The sequence below is a fragment of the Chaetodon auriga genome, chromosome 19, assembly GCF_051107435.1.
Source record: "Chaetodon auriga isolate fChaAug3 chromosome 19, fChaAug3.hap1, whole genome shotgun sequence".
In the NCBI taxonomy this organism is placed as follows: Eukaryota; Metazoa; Chordata; class Actinopteri; order Chaetodontiformes; family Chaetodontidae; genus Chaetodon; species Chaetodon auriga.
The window spans coordinates 14,884,986-14,905,441 of NC_135092.1; the positions used below are offsets into that span (position 1 = coordinate 14,884,986).

Here is a 20,456-nt window from a genome sequence, read left to right on the forward strand (position 1 = left end):
TTGTGTAGATTGAAAAAAAAAAAAAAAAAACTTGTATGGTAACATAACAACCGTGGTGCTTTCAAAAGATGATGCAGTAGCATCTTTGGTCATTTGTTGGATCTGTTAATGAGTTAATTCAACTCTTTAGAATAGCAAGAGCTGTTAAGGAAAGTAGATATCACTAAATGCTCTGATCAATTCATTTTTTTTTTTGGTTAATTAGCAGCGTTGTACTTGACCTCTGCAGAATATAGGAATATATAAGTGTTTATCTTTTCAGAATGTTTCTCAATCCATCGTGATCTAAAGGCACCAGGTGACACATGCTTGCATCCAAGGGCATGCCATATCATCATCATCGTTCTCAAAAATATCAGTAGAATTTTTAATTTGATAAAATATATATATATATATATATATATATATATATATATATATATATATATATATATATATATATATATATATATATATATATATATTTTGCCAATATTGCGACTTCTTGACAAAGTCATACAGCATGGCTGAATGCAAAAGTAACATTGCTACCGGTGCCAGGGTGCAGGAGTTTGTTCCAAAAAGGCTTTACAACTTATTAACTTATTTTACCACCTCACGCAGAAGCACCTGGGTGAGTATGAGGAGAGATAAAATCCCGTGAGGACAGCTCAGCAGCAATATTATTATATTTTCAATATTTAGCTCAGAATTACCCTGAAATATTGAGATATTATTTTAGTGCAACTGACTGCAGTGACCTTCTGTCAATAGCACATCCTATATTTTATGCTGTTATTGTATGGAGCTTTATTGTATTCTTTCAGTTAGTGCATTCAATTAGAGGATAATGTGACCTTGAATTCTCTATCACTTCTCATAAATAGCAGCAGGAGAACAAAAAGCATCATTGTCAGTAGACACAAATCAAGCCGAGCAGCTAAATGAATTGTGCTGCGGTGTGTTACACATAGATCGTCTGCTATCGTTGCAAGGACCAATTCAATTGCCTCAGCTATGACTCGCGCAGCCTTGTATTGGCAGGGTTGTTGAACTGTATGGACTGGTATGTTGGCTTGAGCTATGGGACAATAATATTGTCTCTCTCTGTATTCTTGTGAACACACTAACACTAAGTCTGTCCATCTAATTCCAATCCAGAAAATCCACAGACATGTTTTTCTCTAGAGGAGGAAAAATTGCAAATGCAATTCTAATTAAATAGAATGAGTTATTAATACCTAATCTATAAACCAGTCACATGGTGCAGCCAGCACCTGATGGAGGAGCGGCAGCCAAGAAGAAATTATTCATGCTTTCACACTTGACAGCAATGAACCGCAACACAGTCTCTTTGCTTTTTGTCCGGCAGACAGACACATTGAGCCTGTGGCCTGGGACGACATCATCCCAGAGGCAGGATGTTGTTGACCATCCAGAACAATGCATTAGCAGCATTAGCTGTATATCCCCTTCTGCCATTAGCTCTGCTCCGGGCCAGTGTGATTACTCTCTGTGGTGTCGGGAGCAAGTGCAGCTTTTTGAATGAAAAAAAAAAAAAAAGACACTGGCATTTCTGACATTTGTGGTAGATGTCAAACATCTGTTTTCAGTGAATTTTATGTCAAATCTAACGCAGTTATAAATGATGTTCAGGTTGATCCATCCAATCTGTGCTCAGCTAGGAGATCCTGGAGATGCTGGAACATATAAACCAAACTTTATACAAATCTTGAGCATCAATTACAACATTTTGATTTTCAGGAACAACCAGAATTGTTAAAATTTGAGTTTTGATTGGTGCATTTGTGATTTAGTCATTTCCCAACATAAACAAGGGGGTAATAGACTAACAAGCGAGTCAATGCTTGATTATTACTGAAAATGGAGAATGTTCTTATTTGCTGTGGTTGTGGCTGACAAGGGACCAAAGTAGCAATATGGTCCCATTTTTTGTGAGTGTTAAAGCAAGAAGCTGCATTTTGTGCTATCTGAAAACGGGAGCATGGTCTCTGGTGACCATTACAGTAATCTCAATTTGATAAGATAAAAGCGAGGATAAATTTCTCAAGGTCTGCAAGGATTCATTTTCAAAGTATTTTATAGCCGCAAGACAAAAGGGAATACAGAATCACCTCTTGACGCGATTATTGAAAGTGGTGACATCCTGAACTCTGCGCGCTCTGTGTTCATTCTTTTTCTTACCTAAAACGACTTCCATAGTACAGGGCATAGGACAAGTAATGTAACAGACAACAGCACGCCAATAGTTGCTGTGAGATTAATCATTTTCTATTATACCTAAGCTGAAAACAGGTTGTGACCTGCACCTGAGATGTCCTTCTTTTTCATTTGCTATGTATGCACCAAATTCATTTTTTATTAAAATGCACTTATATTGGAGGTAAGAAGTGGCACCTGTACTTATCCTCAATTCTTCAGCCTGCAACTGAGACACATGTGCCTCTTATGTTAAAGCTAGATTTTTGAACAATAAGATAAAGAAATAACATCCACAGCATTTACTGGACGATTGTTAGCATATTCAACCATCAGCTACACATCCAATGCAAAAGTATTACCTCTAAAAAACAGTTCAAATAGACAAGAGATGATTATAACTCTGATTTTCAAAGGAAACTGGATTGTTTTCAATCATTCAGAGCACGATTGAACACATTCTCCCTGCCAAAGAGTCACATATAGATGCTTGGTGTCACTTTTGAGGGCAATGGTAACCCCTTAAGTGTGATAGACCTCTATAGGCAGCTTGTTCTCACTCCTAATGCATCAATTTATGTAGTATAAAGAGCTAGGAAAGTCCACATATGGAGGACGGTGGAGTGTCTGGATGAGTCCAAAAAGTGAAGTAACTTAAGTTCCATAACATAATATGTGCAAGCAAAATGTTACTATGGTATGTATTTTAAGTGTATGTACCTTAAACCTCACCATCCAGACGGTCTCAGTTTGAGGTGTAGGTCCACTGACCAAGTGTCCATATGTGATGAGCTGGAGGCGAGAACATGCAAGATTACTGATTTCTTTTGTGTAATGTTTGAATATTTACTTGTTTGAAGAAGTAGGATCCAGCACTAGGTGTGTACAGGCCTGTGAATGGTTTGAAGAATGTACAGAATAAATGTAGAAATACCCTAAGACCTCTCCAAAGAGCTCTTGAGACTACATACCTGTTATACCTGCATCACAGAGCTGCATTTGAACTCTATGACTCCAAGCATATGATTTGTGTGATTTGCCCTTCTAATAACACTTGAAGCACATACAGCTGCTGGTGTAGATTGTAAAGTGAGAAGCAGAGGCACAGTCTGTGTGTCGATGGCAGTCTGATGGTGATAACTGCTCCCTGAGCACTCCTCATAGAACAAGATTTCCAGCATGCCGCTAAGGTTTTTCTCCACCTGATTTACAATGTCCACTCTAACCGATACATTCCCAAAGCCGTGGGAATCTTGCTGAATAATGAAATTGACAGGCCTCATTTGTTTGGTTGTCTGTGTAACAAAAGCCAATGCCATGCACAACCCTGTGAGGCATAGCCATAATCCCTGGGGATAATACTATTGAGTTCAGTTGAATGGGGTTATCTGTCAGCGAGGACAGACAGATAAAGGATGACTGGTATTTGGAGACTTTTGCCGAGCAGCACGGAACAGGTGGGACAGGAGTTAATCGTCCCTGTATTCAAATGTCATTGCTTTATGCAGAGTACAGAAGCAGAGGCATCAACTGAAATGGTTTGTGTGCTATCTTTTGGAAAATGCCAGATTGTTTATGAGACTGATAGGATGTGTCAAGGACTGAAGTGGTCACATAAATGATTCACTTTTACTGTACACAGAGTACGAGTCCTGGGGCCAGATGAATAAAATGCTGTATACATTCACTGAAAGACAGAGATATATATCCATTCCACCACTCATTAGACCTGTCAGTGAGGAGAACGACAAAGAAGAAAAAGTGCATCAATGAGCTTTTCCAAAAGCAGCAGAACAGCCGCTGTTACACGTAACTGTAGCTATTTTTAGCATCCATACCACTAATTCATCACATGTACCTTTAAACCATCATCGCGCTCAGATCTCAGTCATCATTATGAAACATCAGAAGCCTGATCAATGGTTAATCTACAGAGCTCAATGTGAAACAGACTTTACAAAGTGCTCCACAGTTCAGGAAGATAATTATCAGGGAGGGAAAGTCTGCGGTGTAAATAAACAGAAATTAAATTCATCACTCATAAATAATTTAAAATTAAGTTAGAAATGTGCCTCTGAGTGACATTTGACAGAACGCTCTGCAGACTGCAAACATAATCACACAATCAGTGAAACTGGCAAACCTAAACAATGTTTTAGTCTAAGGCCTGTCCGTGTGAGGTCGGCTAAATACCAGTTCTGTGAGGGAAAAAGTGTTTTTTGTGTGTACAAATCGATTATACATCTGGTCCCAGGTGTAATACGCTGCACTGGACTTCATATTGCCCACATCAAAAAAAATTTGGCTTAAACATTAATTGCTAATCAGAATTCCTGACAAGTAAACTCAAAAATATTACATAACAACGCCACAATATGTTCCTACAATTCAGCAGCACAATTCAGTGAACACGTTCTACTCACCGAATGTGCCTTTTCTGCCTTCTCAGAGCCTTGAAAACAAGTTATTTTGCAGTTAAAAAATGTTTCATAAATGTTTCATGCGTTAGATCTCGAATTATATTTAACTTTGCGTGTATGTTTGGATGAAAGCTATATTACTTTTAGTTCATTTTGTTGTTTTTTAATCAAGGCTTTGAAGCATGGTGGTGTGCAGCATTGAAGAAATGCACCCACTTGCCCATCAGAGATAAATTACCAAATCAAACCTTAATCTATTTAATGTTACACATGGTGTCGCTCTGGATTCATCTTTATATGTCTCTCAGCATTAGTAAAAGTACATTTAGTGGTCCATTCACTGTTGGTAATTATGTGGTTGATGTATGTGTTCGTGTTTGCTGGGCTCTCTTCCGTGGGCCATTCGGGGACAGCCGTCACCTTTTTGTTCTTGTGTATTATTGGCATTGTTTGGTGATTATCCCAACAGAGCCTACAAGAGCCTTGACCTTTTTCCCCTCCGCCTCACTTCTCCTCTCCCAGTGTCTAATCCCAACATTCCACATTTCCGCATGGGAATAGAGCAGAAATTAACCTCTATCCGTTCTCCTTGTTGCATAATGTTCTTCGAACATTTATTTTTTTAAACAAGGGCTGCTTTATCTGAAACAGCACTTCAGCACTAGGCTGAGGACACTGAATGCAACTGGAGTGTTTACGTTACATAAAGGATGAAAGAGCAGGTCAGTAGACAAAACAGCATGAGGCCGATAAATATAATTATGTCCTAATTACACTTGGAGGGAAGACAGATAAAAGGATTTCTCTCTCTCTCTCTCTTTTTTTTTTTTTTTTTTGGCTAGCCAACATTCACATTTTTGCAGCTGAGAAGATAATTCACCTCTAAGATTGGTGTAAATAAGGCAGGTCATTGCATGAATTGTAGTAATTACTCATATTTCTTGTCCCTGCAGTGAATCCATTTGCATGTTTGAGTGAGAAAATCAGAAATTCATATATAGAGGGAAAGAGAGACGCATGAAGGTGATCCTTAAAGGTGACGCCTTAAGTTTTTGTCATAGTTGAAATGCAAGTTTGGAATTTTAAAATCATTATCAGCCACAGTTGAGGGCTGTGAGGCTACTGTATGTTAGCTTAAGGTTTGCTAATGAACTTCAAACACCATCAGTGTCTCTGCTGTTGAGCTGGAAGTGAAGACTTGTTTCACGATCTTAAACACAGATCAGCAATGCACTGAGAACCGAATGCAATAATGCTCTGATAATTTAAAACTAAAAGCAAATAATGTACACAATCAACTGCAAACAGCTTGTGTAGATATGGTTATGTCGAGTGATAAGTACTGTGGGAGCAAAAGGGAATTTCCACAAACTTCAGCCATGCATTATTCAGCATGACATGAATAACCAGGGCACCCTCCAACTCAGTCAGCACCCTTCAATTATTCAAGTCCAACTTTGCAGAGGAGTTCAACAGGATATTATATCAACAAATGCCACACAGGCTGAGGTTTTACTATTGGTGGTTTGAAAATCTCTGCGGCAGGCGATTCTAAAGTTTCACTTACAGTAGGATAGACTTTCTGTCCTTGCTTGGAGTACAGACCCCTGGCTATGTTTAGAAAGGGTCAACAGGCCACCCACCGACAAACCTCAGCATCTAATCGAGCAGGCTGATGGTCTCTGTCACTTGACCTTTACGCATTACATTAAATTACATGACACTGCATTACATTACTGCTTGACACACAGAGTCATTGGCCATGTTAACCGAGAGGAGGCAGTGGATATAAAAGACTGTGGTTTTATACTCAATAACATTACTCTTTCTGTGTCTGACTGCCAGCACGAAGCGATGACGTGAGTCATACAAAACTGCCTATTTTTGACAAAATGTAAGCAGCACATGCTGTGCGATCAAGAACATGGGTGGGCTGGCCGGAGCCAAAGTGAACTGTCCAGGCTGGTCCATCTGGGGAGCTGGCACTGAGAGCCTCCACGGATGTACAAATCATGCTTGCAAAAGCAGGACAACTACCACTGAGCACAACAGATTTTCGATGACAGCAAGTGTATGCTGCTCAGAGTTGAATGATAGAGACAAAAACAGCATTGCACTGTTAGTCTTACTGCTATCAGATAATTAATCTCATTGTATGCATACAGCGATCACATTTCCATCCATTGTACTACATAGTTTTTCAGGGGAAACGTATTTAGATAATGGGCTTACCTCGTTTTTCAAAATTATGCTTGATCTCGTTGTCCTTGCACATCATGTCTGTGTGTCCGATGTTGACGCCATAGTCCTCCTGGACCTTCCCATCGCTCAGTTTGGTGTGGAGCTGGTTGGGCGTGGAGTTAAGCGAGTGACCACCCGGGTCCTCCTCGTCGCAGTCGTAATCATCAAGAATGGGGGTCTCGCGGATGGGCATGCCAATGACGGAGCTTCCGTGCTGGTGTGTGTTTCGAGAGCCCCGGTAGCTGTCGCGGCCCTGGGGTCCCAGCAGAACAGAGGGAATGTAGTGGATCTCATGGGTGGCCTCTGTGCTGGCACTCTTCTGGGGGATACGGCGACGCTTGCACCATCGGTGGCGTGTATACAGGACGAGGGTGAAGAGGAGAATTAGGAGGAGGAGGGCGATGAGGCCTCCCTGGACAAAACCAAGAGAAAAGAGAGAATGGGAATGTGAGAAAAGGGCCCATTCTGATGTTCACACTTATTGGTAATGTTGATATTTGACGTGGTTCACGACAATGCAAGCACATAATAGAAAGAGGACTTCACCTCTTACAATAACAATTACAATCACTTCTCCGGTGCCAGTTATATTAGGTTGAATGCCAATTATCACAATTTGCCAGCTACTGAAGAGGTCTGGCAATCAGTACTTCAATATGTCAGTTCTGAAAGCAGCGTGAAGCAGCTAACAGGGTCTGAAAGAGACTAAATTATTTATTCCCAAACTACAGACAGGTGAACTGGCAAAATATACAGAAAATTTAATTAACATGTAAAAAGAGAACAGTTTCGAAAATAATGAACTGGCAGGCTCATCATCATAGAACAGGGGTTTTGACACTGCAGGCCGCAACTCAGACTGAAGCATCCAGCAACACCTCCAAAGAGACCCTGGTGGAATTTTAAATGATCGATTTGTCCATAGGTTTTCATCAGTATGTAAATATATGTATATGAATGGATAAAAGAGCGAGTTAATGATCCAAAGATATTCGTATCATGCGTATCTGCAACATGAAAAAGGTGAATGATTTGTTACTCTCTTTGTCTTGTTTATGGAGTTATCATGCAATAAGTTTTGGAACTACAGTTCCCATAATTTGGGGCTTTGGGGGATGTAAACAGGAAGTATAATATATTGTCATGGATTGAGTGAGTTAGCTGTGAGCTACAGCCTGGGCCCCATTTTTCTTGGTCTAAATTTGTTTACATTTTGGCAAAATGGTGCAATTACAAGTGTGCCAAATTAGCTATTAGCAGTTCCTGATTGCAATGTATCCATGAATTTATCCCTTTCATGCCGTATCTTTGCCTTGTGTCTCTCTCCCTCCGTGCTCTCCTTCGTCATTTATCTCATCATATAAAAAAAACAGCAGTCACAAATTGGCACTAATCAACAAGCACACGCCAGGCATGTACAGTTTCAAGGGGCTTGATAAATACTAATTGGTCTGCTGTGAGATATCTGATTTATTAGTGGTTTTATGAATGATGATTTAGTTGCGTCAAAGTTAAAGTCGTGTTTTCATTCAGCATTTACATTATTTACATTTACATGCTTAACACCCTTGATAAGACAAAGGAAGCTGGTGAGGATATTTCTGGACATATTTAGGGAAAAGAGAGGAGAAGGGCAACCCTGTAGCAATGATGACATTAGCAAGTAATTGGACAGTAGGAAGGAAAAAGACAAAATAATTCATAAACACACACACAAACTTACGAACACACACACACAGTGAAACTGCCATGTAGATTTTTAGAGCTCAAAATCTGCACTTTGTTAGCACATGGTGCACTTTCTGCAGTCATACAGTAGGCATCTGTATAGAAATGCACAGGAGACAACAACATCCTAAACTACGATCTCAAAAACTGCAACAGAGCAGTTCTCAACAATCGTTTGACAGCACAAGATTCACAAATGATGACTTTACCGCACAGCTACGAGTACGGATTGCATTGTATTGTGTTCTTGTGTTAATTCCATATATTTATAATCTCTCCTGCACATACACACAGCAGTCAGGCAGAATTTTGTGTCTTTGTAGCAGTGCTGCATTTGGACTCCTATCTTGAGTGTTGTGCGCGCACACACACACACACACACACACACACACACACACACACACACACACACACACACACACCAATGCCCCAGGGTTGTTAGCCTGTTTTGCCCTCCCTTTCTTCCCTAAGCATTTACTATGGTCCTGCAAATTCACCAAAGAGCATCACATTTCTTCATGGTTCATTCAGTATCTCACCATCACAGACACATCAAACACCCAGCCATACATGCTGTGGCTGGATGATAAAGTAAATCCATATGCACAGACAGAACGGTGGAAAGAAAGGGAGGGCATGACTTATTCTTTGATTTTTCACAATGACATCCAATAGTGAGACGTAGTATTTGATTCAGTAAGACATGTAAACCTCAAGGTGATATATTTGTGATGTCAGGCAGAAACTGCAGCGGCAGCACTTTTGCAAGCACATATTCCAGGAAGTGGTGATATTCACAAAATGACACACATATGCACATGTGCATAAACTTCAGCCACGGGAGCATGAACACGGGGAACACGTGTGCACATGCGGACGCACACGCGCACCAACATATGGGCAAACTAAATCACGACAGCATAATAAATAAAATCCACAAGGGGTCATTCATCACAACATTTAAAATTCCATCTTCATGAGGAAAAACAAACCCCGTTGAAATTATAACTCATGCACTGCTGGGTGTCCATAAATCAAACTATGCTGAGAGGAGAGGCAACACAGAGAGGACTAGTACCACGGACAAACTTGTTCATTAATCTCCAATGGGATGGCAGCTTTGCAGAAATGCAGTCCCGCAAACTCCCCTTAGCCTGCACTTCTACATTAATTCCCGCTGAAGAACAGCAAAAACTTATAAAGGCTTATGTTTCATTTTAGCCGCAGGGTGATAATGGAGTGACATTGTATGGCTCTGCAGCACAACTGAAAAATGGTGATGTGAAATTACAGTGAAAAGGTTGAAGTCTCAGTTTAAAATTATCTTCCTTTTGGCAGCCTAACACATAAGACAGAAATATTTTCTGCAGCTCGCTGATGTCTTTATTCATCTCAACACTGCTGTAACACATCAACTGACTGTCACTGGAAAGCCAAAGAAAAGAGAAAAAGAATTGTCCATTTGTCATGGAAATTTAAAATAATTGCACATTTTACAAATACACATAGCTCCAATAAGTCATATTTGACATTTAAAACCTCAGTTAGCCTCCTTACATTTAAATTTCAATACAGCAGACTTGGTACATCAGTGCTGTTACAGTACAGAGAGTCTGAAGGCTTTGAAAAGTGCAAAAAACACCTACTGAAAAGCTACAGCACATGTCAGCGTTTGGCTTTTCATAGCTCTGTTAATGTGACTCCGTCTCTGTCAGGTCAGTGCCCTTAAGATTCTCTCAAATTTCCTTTCCCGTATCATCTCACAATGTTTCCCTCCGCACTTCCCATCGTTTTTTGTTCTCTCTCCCTCTCGATTACGCTGTGTCTCTCAGTCTCCATTCCCCTTCATGTTTGATCACATCTGTCCTCCACTCTTCAGTACAACAGCCATATAAATTCACAGTGGCAGATGTAGCCATGAGGGAAAATGGGTTTTCTGTTCATCTTCAGACCCTACAAATCCCTGCTGCTTTAGTCCTAAGTGACTTCACGGGGAGGAGAGTGGCTGGAAGCCCCATAATTTCACTCCTTTCTGTAGTATGGGTTTACTTCAGTCTCTGATTATTTTCATTAGTTTGTATTCCTTTTTTCCCAATAATGCTCCCATTTCCCATCTGAATCACCTTGCATGTTGTTCTTTACTCTGGTCTTTTGTTCTTGTCTCTCTCTCTCTTCCCATTAGCCTTCTCCTGTAAATGTCCCATCTTTTCCTTTTGTGCCCGCTTTTCCCCTTTCATTTCCTTCCCTCCCATCCCCCTTTTTCTTCTCTACTGTGGATCATGTTGCCTCCTTCCTTTCATCGTTCCCTACCAGGCTCCTTGCTACATTTCATCTTTGCATTTCATGCCGTCTCACTTAATTTAACCCTCATTCTTTTATAGATTGAGTGTAGAATTTGGCTACAAACACCAGCACTGAATTATTCAACAATTTAGCTAACCTTTTCTCAACCAACATAATATCAGCAAATTCCTTCGATTAAATCATTAACCCAGTTTGGCCATGACAGTCATCGAAAAACTGCTGAAGAAGGACAGCAGCGGGTTTGTACTTCTATGTCCGTGCAAATAAAGGCAACCAGTAATGGTACAATATGAGTTCAGAGTACGACCTCTGAATGAATCTGAAGCAATGGCTAAAGCTCCGAAGGTCATAAGATATAAGGAAAATAAGTCAGTTTTACAATACATACTTGATCATGCTCCCACTGGGGCATGTTTATTGTGCTACTTTACATTATTCTAGCGGTTACTGTTTTTCATAAAGTTCTGCACAGAAATGGAACCTTCTGATGCAGTTTTTGGGCAGAGGGAGAGAAAAAAAATCAATACCAAACTTTAGCAAATACGAGCATAATACAGTCTAGTAATATTGATTTCTTCCACATTCAAAACACATTACACTAAACTATCCCTCATTATGTGAAAGGAATGAACAGGATTTGTTTAGATGGCTAGCTTAGACAAAAATGCAATGTAATTAGCAAGGAATTAACATTTGTTTTTCTACAGTTCCCACAATTTGGGGCTTTGGGGGATGTAAACAGGAAGTATAATATTGCCATGGATTGAGTGAGTTAGCTGTGAGCTACAGCCTGGGCCCCATTTTTCTTGGTCTAAAGTTGCTTACATTTTGGCAAAATGGTGCAATTACAAGTGTGCCAAATTAGCTATTAGCAGTTCCCATTTGCAATGTAACCATGAATGTACACACAACTATCACTTGATTACTTCAGTACTTAAGAAAATGTAAAAACGTGGCAATTGTCAGGCAAGTTCTGAAGTTAAAAGGAGCATCTTTATTCAGTGATTTATGGCCGGATTTACAAACAAAGACAAGCACTTTGGAAAGTAAGTCACACTCAATCCAAATAAATATCTTCACATCTGTGTGTTCAGATTTGATGAGACTGATTTGGATGAATTTGAACATGTTGACCGACACAGCGAGTCAAATAAGAATAATTTACAGCTGTTTCAGACCACCAGGATGTGCCTATCCCTTTCACCTCACGCAGAGTCTTTGCCTTTTCTCTCGCTCCCTCCGTGCTCTCCTTGGTCACTTACCTCATCATATGGAGAAACAGCAGTCACAAATTGGCGCTAATCAACAAGCACACGCCAGACATGTGCCGTTTCAAGGGGCTTGATAAATACTAATTGGTCTGCTGTGAGATATCTGATTTCTTAGCAGTTTTATGAATGATGATTTAGTCGCTTCAGAGTTAAAGTCTTGTTTTCATTCGGCATTTACATAATTTTGCTTAACACCCTCAATAAGACAAAGGAAGCTGGTGAGGGTATTTCTGAACATATTTAGGGAAAAGAGAGAAGCCTTTTCTTTTCTCAACCGACATAATGCCAGCAAATTCCTTAGATTAAACTATTACCTTGGTTTAGCCATGACAGTCATCATAAAACTGCAAAAGTAGAAGGACAGCAGCAGGTTTGTCCTTTGCAACCACTGATGGTCAGAATGATATGAGTGGAAAGTACGACCTCTGAGTCTGAAAAGTTATGAAAGCCAGAAGAAATAAAGAAAAAAAATCTTTTTTTTTTTTTTTAATACTTGATCATGCTCCTGCTGGGGCCTGTTTACTGTGCTACTTAACATTATTCTAGACTTCATCGTATTTCATAAAGTCCTTCATAAAAATAAAACCTTCTGAGGCAGTTTTTGGGCTGGAAAAGGAAAAAAATCAATACCATACATTAGCAAATACGAGCATAATACATTCCAGTAATATTGATTTCTCCCACATTCAAAACACATTACACTAAAATATTCCTCATTATATCAAAGGAATGAACAGGATTTGTTTAGATGGCTAGCTTAGACAAAAATGCAATATAATTTACAAGGAATTAGCATTTGTTTTTGGTGACCATTTTAGGAACTTATTTGTTTAAACAACATCTTATTAAAGTGAAAAGAAATATGTGAGCAGTGATTGGTTGCAAGCGTGATTAAAGTGTGATGCGGAGCTGTGAGAGATACCCTCACCGCTGTTACATCAGGGGGTGGCGGATATGGGTAAAATGAATAAATGAGATCCTAGCTACACTCTTTAGCAATTGTAATGTCGTTGGCAGCTGTAACACAAACACACATTTCCTACAGTATTAAAGGAGCAATATATCAGAAATTTAACATTCAAAAATTGCTAAAAATATCAACAAAATGTGAAGAAGTAACAGTTCTGATGCTACATCGAAGGCGTCTATATATTGTGTTGCAGAGACAACTACTGATGTTAGCATGCTAACCAGGTTGCCCTGACCCGTAATGTCTCCTAATTCCACTTCATGCCTCAAGGCAATAGTGAGTCACTGTAGCATCGAGTTTGATCCCAGTCCAACAAGACCAAGGTGGTTTTCTTGCGGGTTTTGCTCTTGGTACTCTAGGGTAGACCCTGCTGTAACCCCCACTTAGTTTAGTGGGAGGCTACAGAGTCCAGATGTGTTGCATGCTTGCCTGGCGCCGGTTCTGGTGCCCATTCAGTGTAGTCACATAATAGGACTGCTAGTTGCATGTTTCACTGACCTAACTAGCTAACAGCAGCTATAGGTGGTGACATGCTGCCCCCTATTTGTTTGGAGTGTGAATTCGACAGGCACCAAATTCTTACATACTGCACCTTTAAGGTAATGCCCTGCTAGAGCTAGCCAGCCACCCTAAAACACATTAGATTACATACATTTAAGTAACATCCTCCGAGTTCAAGATTACAAGAAAAGAGAGGAATTGTATAATACTCAATACAACAAGAAAAAAACAAAATAGATAAATGAATAATTAACCCCGAGACATGGATTAGAAGTTGAAAATGAACTGAAAATGTATTTTTCATTTCAATGACTTCGAAATGATTGAAATGATAATTGAAAGGCATTTGCTATCAGAAGTTATCATCAAGGTCAACTCACCAACATTCAAAGCAACTGAACAGTGGTCTAAACATCTCTATAGGCACAGCACATCTATAGGGAAAATCAGCGAGTTACAGGGCAGCTTTTAATTCCCAGGGTCATAATGAACACATGCAGAACTACTTTGACAGTTTACACGGGCACTTGACTATGGCGACACAATAGACAGATTGTCCCTGGTGATAGTCATTCACTCTCCTTTAAGCAGTAGAGCATCAAGAGGTTAAGAAAGCCAAAGCGAAACCTCATTAGGCTTGGTCAATAAGCTTGATAGAAGTGAACATGAATTAAAGATATTCAATCACTTTTTAATTGTAGACAGTGCAAGGGCGTGTTAATGAAAGAAGTTGCCAGAAAACAAGTTTTGTTAGACTTAGAAATAAGCCATACAATGCTGGTAGAAATTATTCTATGTTAAATATCAGCTGTCAGTCTGTTTCAATGTTATAATAGAACCTTTGCATAAGCAACTTCCAATGCAATTTCCTGTTCAGCATTGAACAGTTTTCAATAAACTGATTTTTTTTTTTTTTTTTTTTTTTTTCTTAAATGATGACTACAATATGCTACTCACTTTTATATTAATTCTTTCAAGTGAAGAGTCCAAGAGAATCAATTACACTGTTCATTGGAAATGAAAAGCCAATAGATTGGAGCTGGTGTTTTGACTGGTTGGTTGTCTTGCAAGATGTATGGTCAATGTTTGCTTTAGCATTATCGTGCTAAGATGTAGCAACACCATGAGTGTGTTTGAGCAGGTGTTTTGCTGTGATATTCTCCCTGCATATTTATGCTGTTGTATCTAATCTCAGCAATGTGACTCTCATTCTGATGGCATTTCTTCTGTTGGGGACAGAAATAGTACCGTCACCATGGATTTCTCAGATGTGTCACCTCTCTTTGGCCCATTCAGAGTAAAAACAAGGAGCCTACAATAGCAGATGTCTCGGCAGATGCTTTGCCACATTGTGTATTCAAAACAAAAGTGAATGGCATGAAGTCAATAAAAACAGCATTAAATGTAAACTTAATCATTCTGTATTAAAAATGATGTGATAACTGCAAAACTGTGTATCTAGTTATGCCGCACCATGATGAAATAGTGTGTTTTCAGTTCATTTCCTCTTTTGTCATGAAGCATAACATACATGGTAGTTTGTTTATTCACTACAAATTAGCTAACATAAGTAATATCTAAACCACAACAATAAAATAATCCAAAACTGTGTGAAGCAATGGTGGTTATATTGGTAACCATCGTCTTGTTGTAACACTGTGTTCTTGACCCTGCCACTTCTCTATTGTTTCTTTCTTCCTTCTTTTCACACTTTTTCTTTTCAGTAAAAGAAATCAGAATGAGTATGTGCCAGAGTGGGAACTGGTTATAAAGAACCAAATCCACAAATTGCATATACCTAATTGACAAAAGTATTTCTCAATCAAACCCCAAAACCACATCAAACTCTTTAACAGCGAGGAAGTTTGATGATCAATTATTTCGATCCACTCTTCACTCTTGGTTCAATAGCTCCTGCGGCGCTTCAAGATGAAGAAAAACCGGACTTTTATGTGTGCTTTGGCACAACTGTGACTCCCTTATGATCCTAATAAGCTTCTTATGCAGCGAAACAACACGACTCAGAGCCAACACATCCAACACATGCTCTGTGGTTTAGCCACCATCTGTGCACAGCGGAGGCCACGGCTCACTGAACCCTAGTAACCATCCACCTCCTGCTCCAAGGCAAGAGTGGACGACCAATCTTTAGTGTAAATAGTCACATGGATCCAAACTGAAACAAAACTAGCAGCTGATGTGCACCACTAAAAGCCACAGATGACATGCCTAGAAGCATTGGCTACTCATGCAAGCCAGCACAGCCAAATGCACACAAGCCCAGGTGTACACACAGTCATATAAATTGGCTGCCTTCATACAAAAAACAAACACACCTTTAATGGCTTGTTGTTCACGCCAGTGTGGGTCAGGCAAAGACCTTCATGAAAGAACAGCGTTCTTTTACCTCTCTGCCGTTTTTTTTTTTTTTTTCTGTCACCATCTTTTATTTGTCAGCCTCCCACTCTTTCTTACCCCCTCCCGCCTCGGAGTTGTATCTGTTTCTCCAATCACTCTCTCCCAGCAGGAAGTTAAAGTGGCATGTGCCCTGGCATCTGCTCTCCATTCTCTCTGTCCAACTAGAAGTCGCAGCGTGAATGACAGGACTTGGCTCTCTGGTTAATGTTTCCACTCGGCTAATTCACTTCGGAGAAACCTGTCCATTACCTGGGCACATGAAGGAATAACTGCTAGCCTCAGACACAAAACACTGTCGCAGCATTGTCATGCTCATATCTACCTCATATGATCTGGCTTTTGAGACGATAAAATGTAAGCGTTAATCATATAGATGTAGACTCGTTCTGTATGATGCACAACAATATCCACGAACACACTAAACCAGGATCATTTGTGCCCCTTTCTAATACTGCTTGAGTGTGCAGATTGCTTATGCGTTCTTGTTAATGCAGGTTTTGTTCGATTATGGAGAAATATGATATAAAACGAGATGTGTTTTCTCAAGGCCAATGCAGAAATCTGTGTTAATCTCAATTGGCAAGGTAAAGTTCTATGATACAAGTGAAATAATGTATTCTGAAGTAACTGAAAATAATTTCAAAAGTCCACAGCCCTGGCTATGTAAATCACTAGAGAAATTACACTGACCAAAAGCCCGTACCTAATCATAAAATCTGATTACACTGTGATTGAAAACTGAATGAAAATCTCCCACAGCTTAAGTGGAAAGCACCAGGTCGACCTTTCCATTTTGTCCCTCTCGCCATGGGAACTAATACATGTTTCCATCATCCACTCCCCATCCCCTTTTCAATCGCCTTGAGTCCTATCCCTTCATTACTCCACCTCTCTATCCTCCCCTTTTACATGCCACGATGCTCTATCCCACGCCGGGAAAAGATTTGAGGGCAGATAGTGCTGTCTTGAGCCCTGGCCTTCTGAATTATAATGGAGAATTAGGGCTGATTTGGTAGTGTGGAGCTCCCGCCCACCCAATACCTCTCTCCCTGGCTTTTTCTAGCGTTAGCCCATGCCCTACACCCACCACTTTCTTCTCTGAGCCAGCCGAGCAAGTGTGTTTTAGGGTCTCTGAGCACAGGGTCTCTACAGAATGATGAAGTCTGCAATCCACACTTAAGATCACAGAGATAAATGACATCTCAGCTATGAGTGAGGAGTTCTTCATACATATGAAACACTTGGTAATGTACTGTAAGCAAAGTTTGCCTTTATAAAAACATTATTTTCCACATTTAGCCACACTACAAAGAAAATACAATATAGTATACTGTACGCCCACAAACCTTCATAAAATGCAAACACAACATGCATTTTTATTGATGCTAACACACCAGAGGCTTCAGTACTTACTTGCATATTGCTTCCTATTGTCTGTCTGTTATATGTCATATTACAAACACCCAGCATTGTTATTAATGTGTCTTGCCTTGCTAGCTGGTTGCCACTGTTACGTTTACTATGACTGAATGGCACAACTACAGCCCATTTGTTTTAGCCAGGAAAGAATTCCTGATCAAAAATACTTTGCACTGATTATTAAAAAATGGCATCCTCCAGCATTGGGCCTTCGAGTGTATACTTCCTATTGACATGTTTCTTTGATACACGCTGTAAAATATCCATGACTTCTGAGAGTATGACAACAATTAAATTGGTTCTGTTTCATAATAGAGGAAATGGGACTTCTGCATTATGTCTTATGCAGCGATGGGCAGCATGGCTGAAAATCAGTATTTACTCAAATTTACGAGGGCATTCAGTTTAACATTTTCCATTATACCATCCAGTGAGTATTTCAAAGTATAATCATACATAAATTTGTTTTGGCTTTCCTTATGAATGAAAACAGTTATCTTGGTTTTCAGTTTGCAGCGTTTCTAGATAAATACAGCTCAAGGCATTGAAGGTGTAAGTAATTTTTGAACAATAAAAACAAAGCAGTTACAGAGCGGACCATATGGAATCCATCCATGAGTTTCATTTGATGTAGTAATTCTTCATGAATAGTAGAAAAAAAAAGGAAACTGAGTAGTGGGAAAAATAAAAATAGATGACTTAATGCATCCGTTTGCTGCCCCTCTAGGTCACCCCTTGAGGAAAGACACTTTGCATTTCAAAAATCACACACATGGAGAAAAAGGGTGTGCATTTAGATAATGGCCAGCATTTGTTTTTTTTCCCCACCATTGTAATGGAGCCTGGGTATATTTCTCAGTATAATGACATCCCATGATGCTCACTGTTTGCATGGTAACCAAATATAATTGCCTGATGACCATGCACCGCTGCTTGCTCATTACTGTGGCAAATTAGTACTGCTGGAAAAGAAGAGACTGCAATGCCCTCACAGCATAACACCACCCCTCCCACCCGCAGTACATTACGGCTCTTTCATTTGCTTTTAGAAGAGATAAATGATATCTTCACATTGAGACAGTGTAAGCCAACTGTAAGCACACATGCCCGCCTCGCATGACATTTCAGAGAAAGAAATGTGATTAGAAATGTAATGCCAATATTTGCAGTGGTGTCACAAGGGGCCAATACAGGCTTGCTACAGCTGTTGATAACAAGGCAATAAGAGGGCCTGGACAATGAGGCCCTTGGGGTGACTTTGATTGAGAAAAAGGAAGAGCTGAGGAGTGAAAGGGGCAGGGAATGGATTTTTGCTTTTGTAAAGATATAGGCATCAGTGTGTGGACAATGGCGCATCCTTGTAAAGCATGGCAAGTGGGAAAATGACGGCAGACACACATACAAAGTCATTTTGCTTTCCAATTTTGCTTGGAGGGCCATATTTGGAAAAAGAAAAAAAAAAAAAGGCTTGCGAGAGTTACTTAGATTGTTCTTTTTGCTGTGCCGTCAGGAGCCATTGTGTGGTATTTAACAGAGGACAGGATAAACATAAGACTAAAAATGTGAAATGAATGACTTTGCTCTCAGCTAGAGGAAGAAATTTCCTTGCCTTGAAAGCTGGCGGGTGCATCGGAGCTATGTGTGATTATAGGTGTTTTTATGTGCTAGTGTGTGCTTGTGCCCGTGTACCACCATCAGAGGCAGCTGGGGCCTCAGCCCTTGTTATATTCCCTGTCGTTTAGCTTGAAGTGAGGCCTTTATTTGTATCTGCAGCTGTCGGCCAAGTGTTACCACAACAGCTTGTGAGAGTAGACCTGTCAGCGAGCGCCAGCAGCTGAAGGCAAAGGTAGTCTTTGTCCATTGGTGCCAGATGCAATCAAAAACTCACTTTCGCCTGCTCTCCTGCTGCCCCCACCCCACCCTCAAAGCCCCCATCCTTGGTCTCTCCCATGCTCTTCATATCACAGCAATGTCTCCTCACTTCACTGACAGCTCCACACCACATCTTTCATGTTATATACACTATAGAGTGTTCTTATTGACACTTATTTTCATCCAACCCTGGGGTTAAAACATAGCAGTCTATAGAGAACATGTCTTTTTTGTTTGTCTTTCAATCAGGCTAGGGAGAGGGGGAACAGAAAGAGAAAGACACATTGCTGCCGTAACAACGTGTAATGGATTCAAATTGCTTTAAAAATGCTTATAGATACACAGATCTGAATAACACTTCCAAGGCCAATTCGAATAGCACAGATGTTCCCAATTGGTGCTTGAGTCATTAATGGCTGCTAGCAAAACACATCTGTTGTCATTAGCACTAAGGGGAGGGAAAACAAGCAGTTCAAATATACATTAATGGGGAAATTTCCCCAAGACTTTAATCACTGTGCTTCAAGGGGCCATTAAAAGAATAGCAAGGATTGGGATGAATCAATAGTGAGATATAGAGGCAGATGTGAACATGAGGGGGGAAAAAAAAGCCACTCGTCTGCCAGCTTAAGGTAGTTAGTATGGCAGAGCGAGGTGTTGTTATCTTTCGAGTTCATGGAGGTTAATGAGATAATGCACTGGGGACGGCCTGATTCCCAACAGTAAACATCTATGAAGTGGTGTCTCAATACATAAAGAAACATCTCAACTGAACATACTCATTTACTAGAGTGTCCCCTTATGCACGTTTCCACTCTACAACTACACAAGAGTTGAGCTGTGAGCGTGCACGTTTATGTCCTCTGAAGTAAAATAACAAATAACATCGTATAAAAAGAGAGTAGCACTACAATCGCAATCCTAAATGGCTCACATCGACTGTCAGAATTATAAGTATGGAAACAGACACGGAGTCAGGTCAGGTGAAGTTCAGGTTCATCAGGCTAATTGCATGTGTTTAAATGCGAGAATGCATTTTCAGTTAATTACAGGAATGGAGACAGGTTTGCAGTTTGCAGGTGTTTTTAAAGTTCCGAGTGGCTGCAATTAGAT

The 20,456-nt window shown here is 40.0% G+C and overlaps 1 protein-coding gene across 1 annotated transcript in view; it reads right to left on the reverse strand.

Moving 5' to 3' along the window:
- Positions 1-20,456, reverse strand: part of astn2 (astrotactin 2) — a 259,439-nt gene that overhangs the window by 178,536 nt on the left and 60,447 nt on the right. Inside the window, exon 3 of the mRNA XM_076757943.1 lies at positions 6,852-7,272. Within this exon, the coding sequence (XP_076614058.1) occupies positions 6,852-7,272 (421 nt within the window). The remainder of the gene's footprint in view (positions 1-6,851; positions 7,273-20,456) is intronic.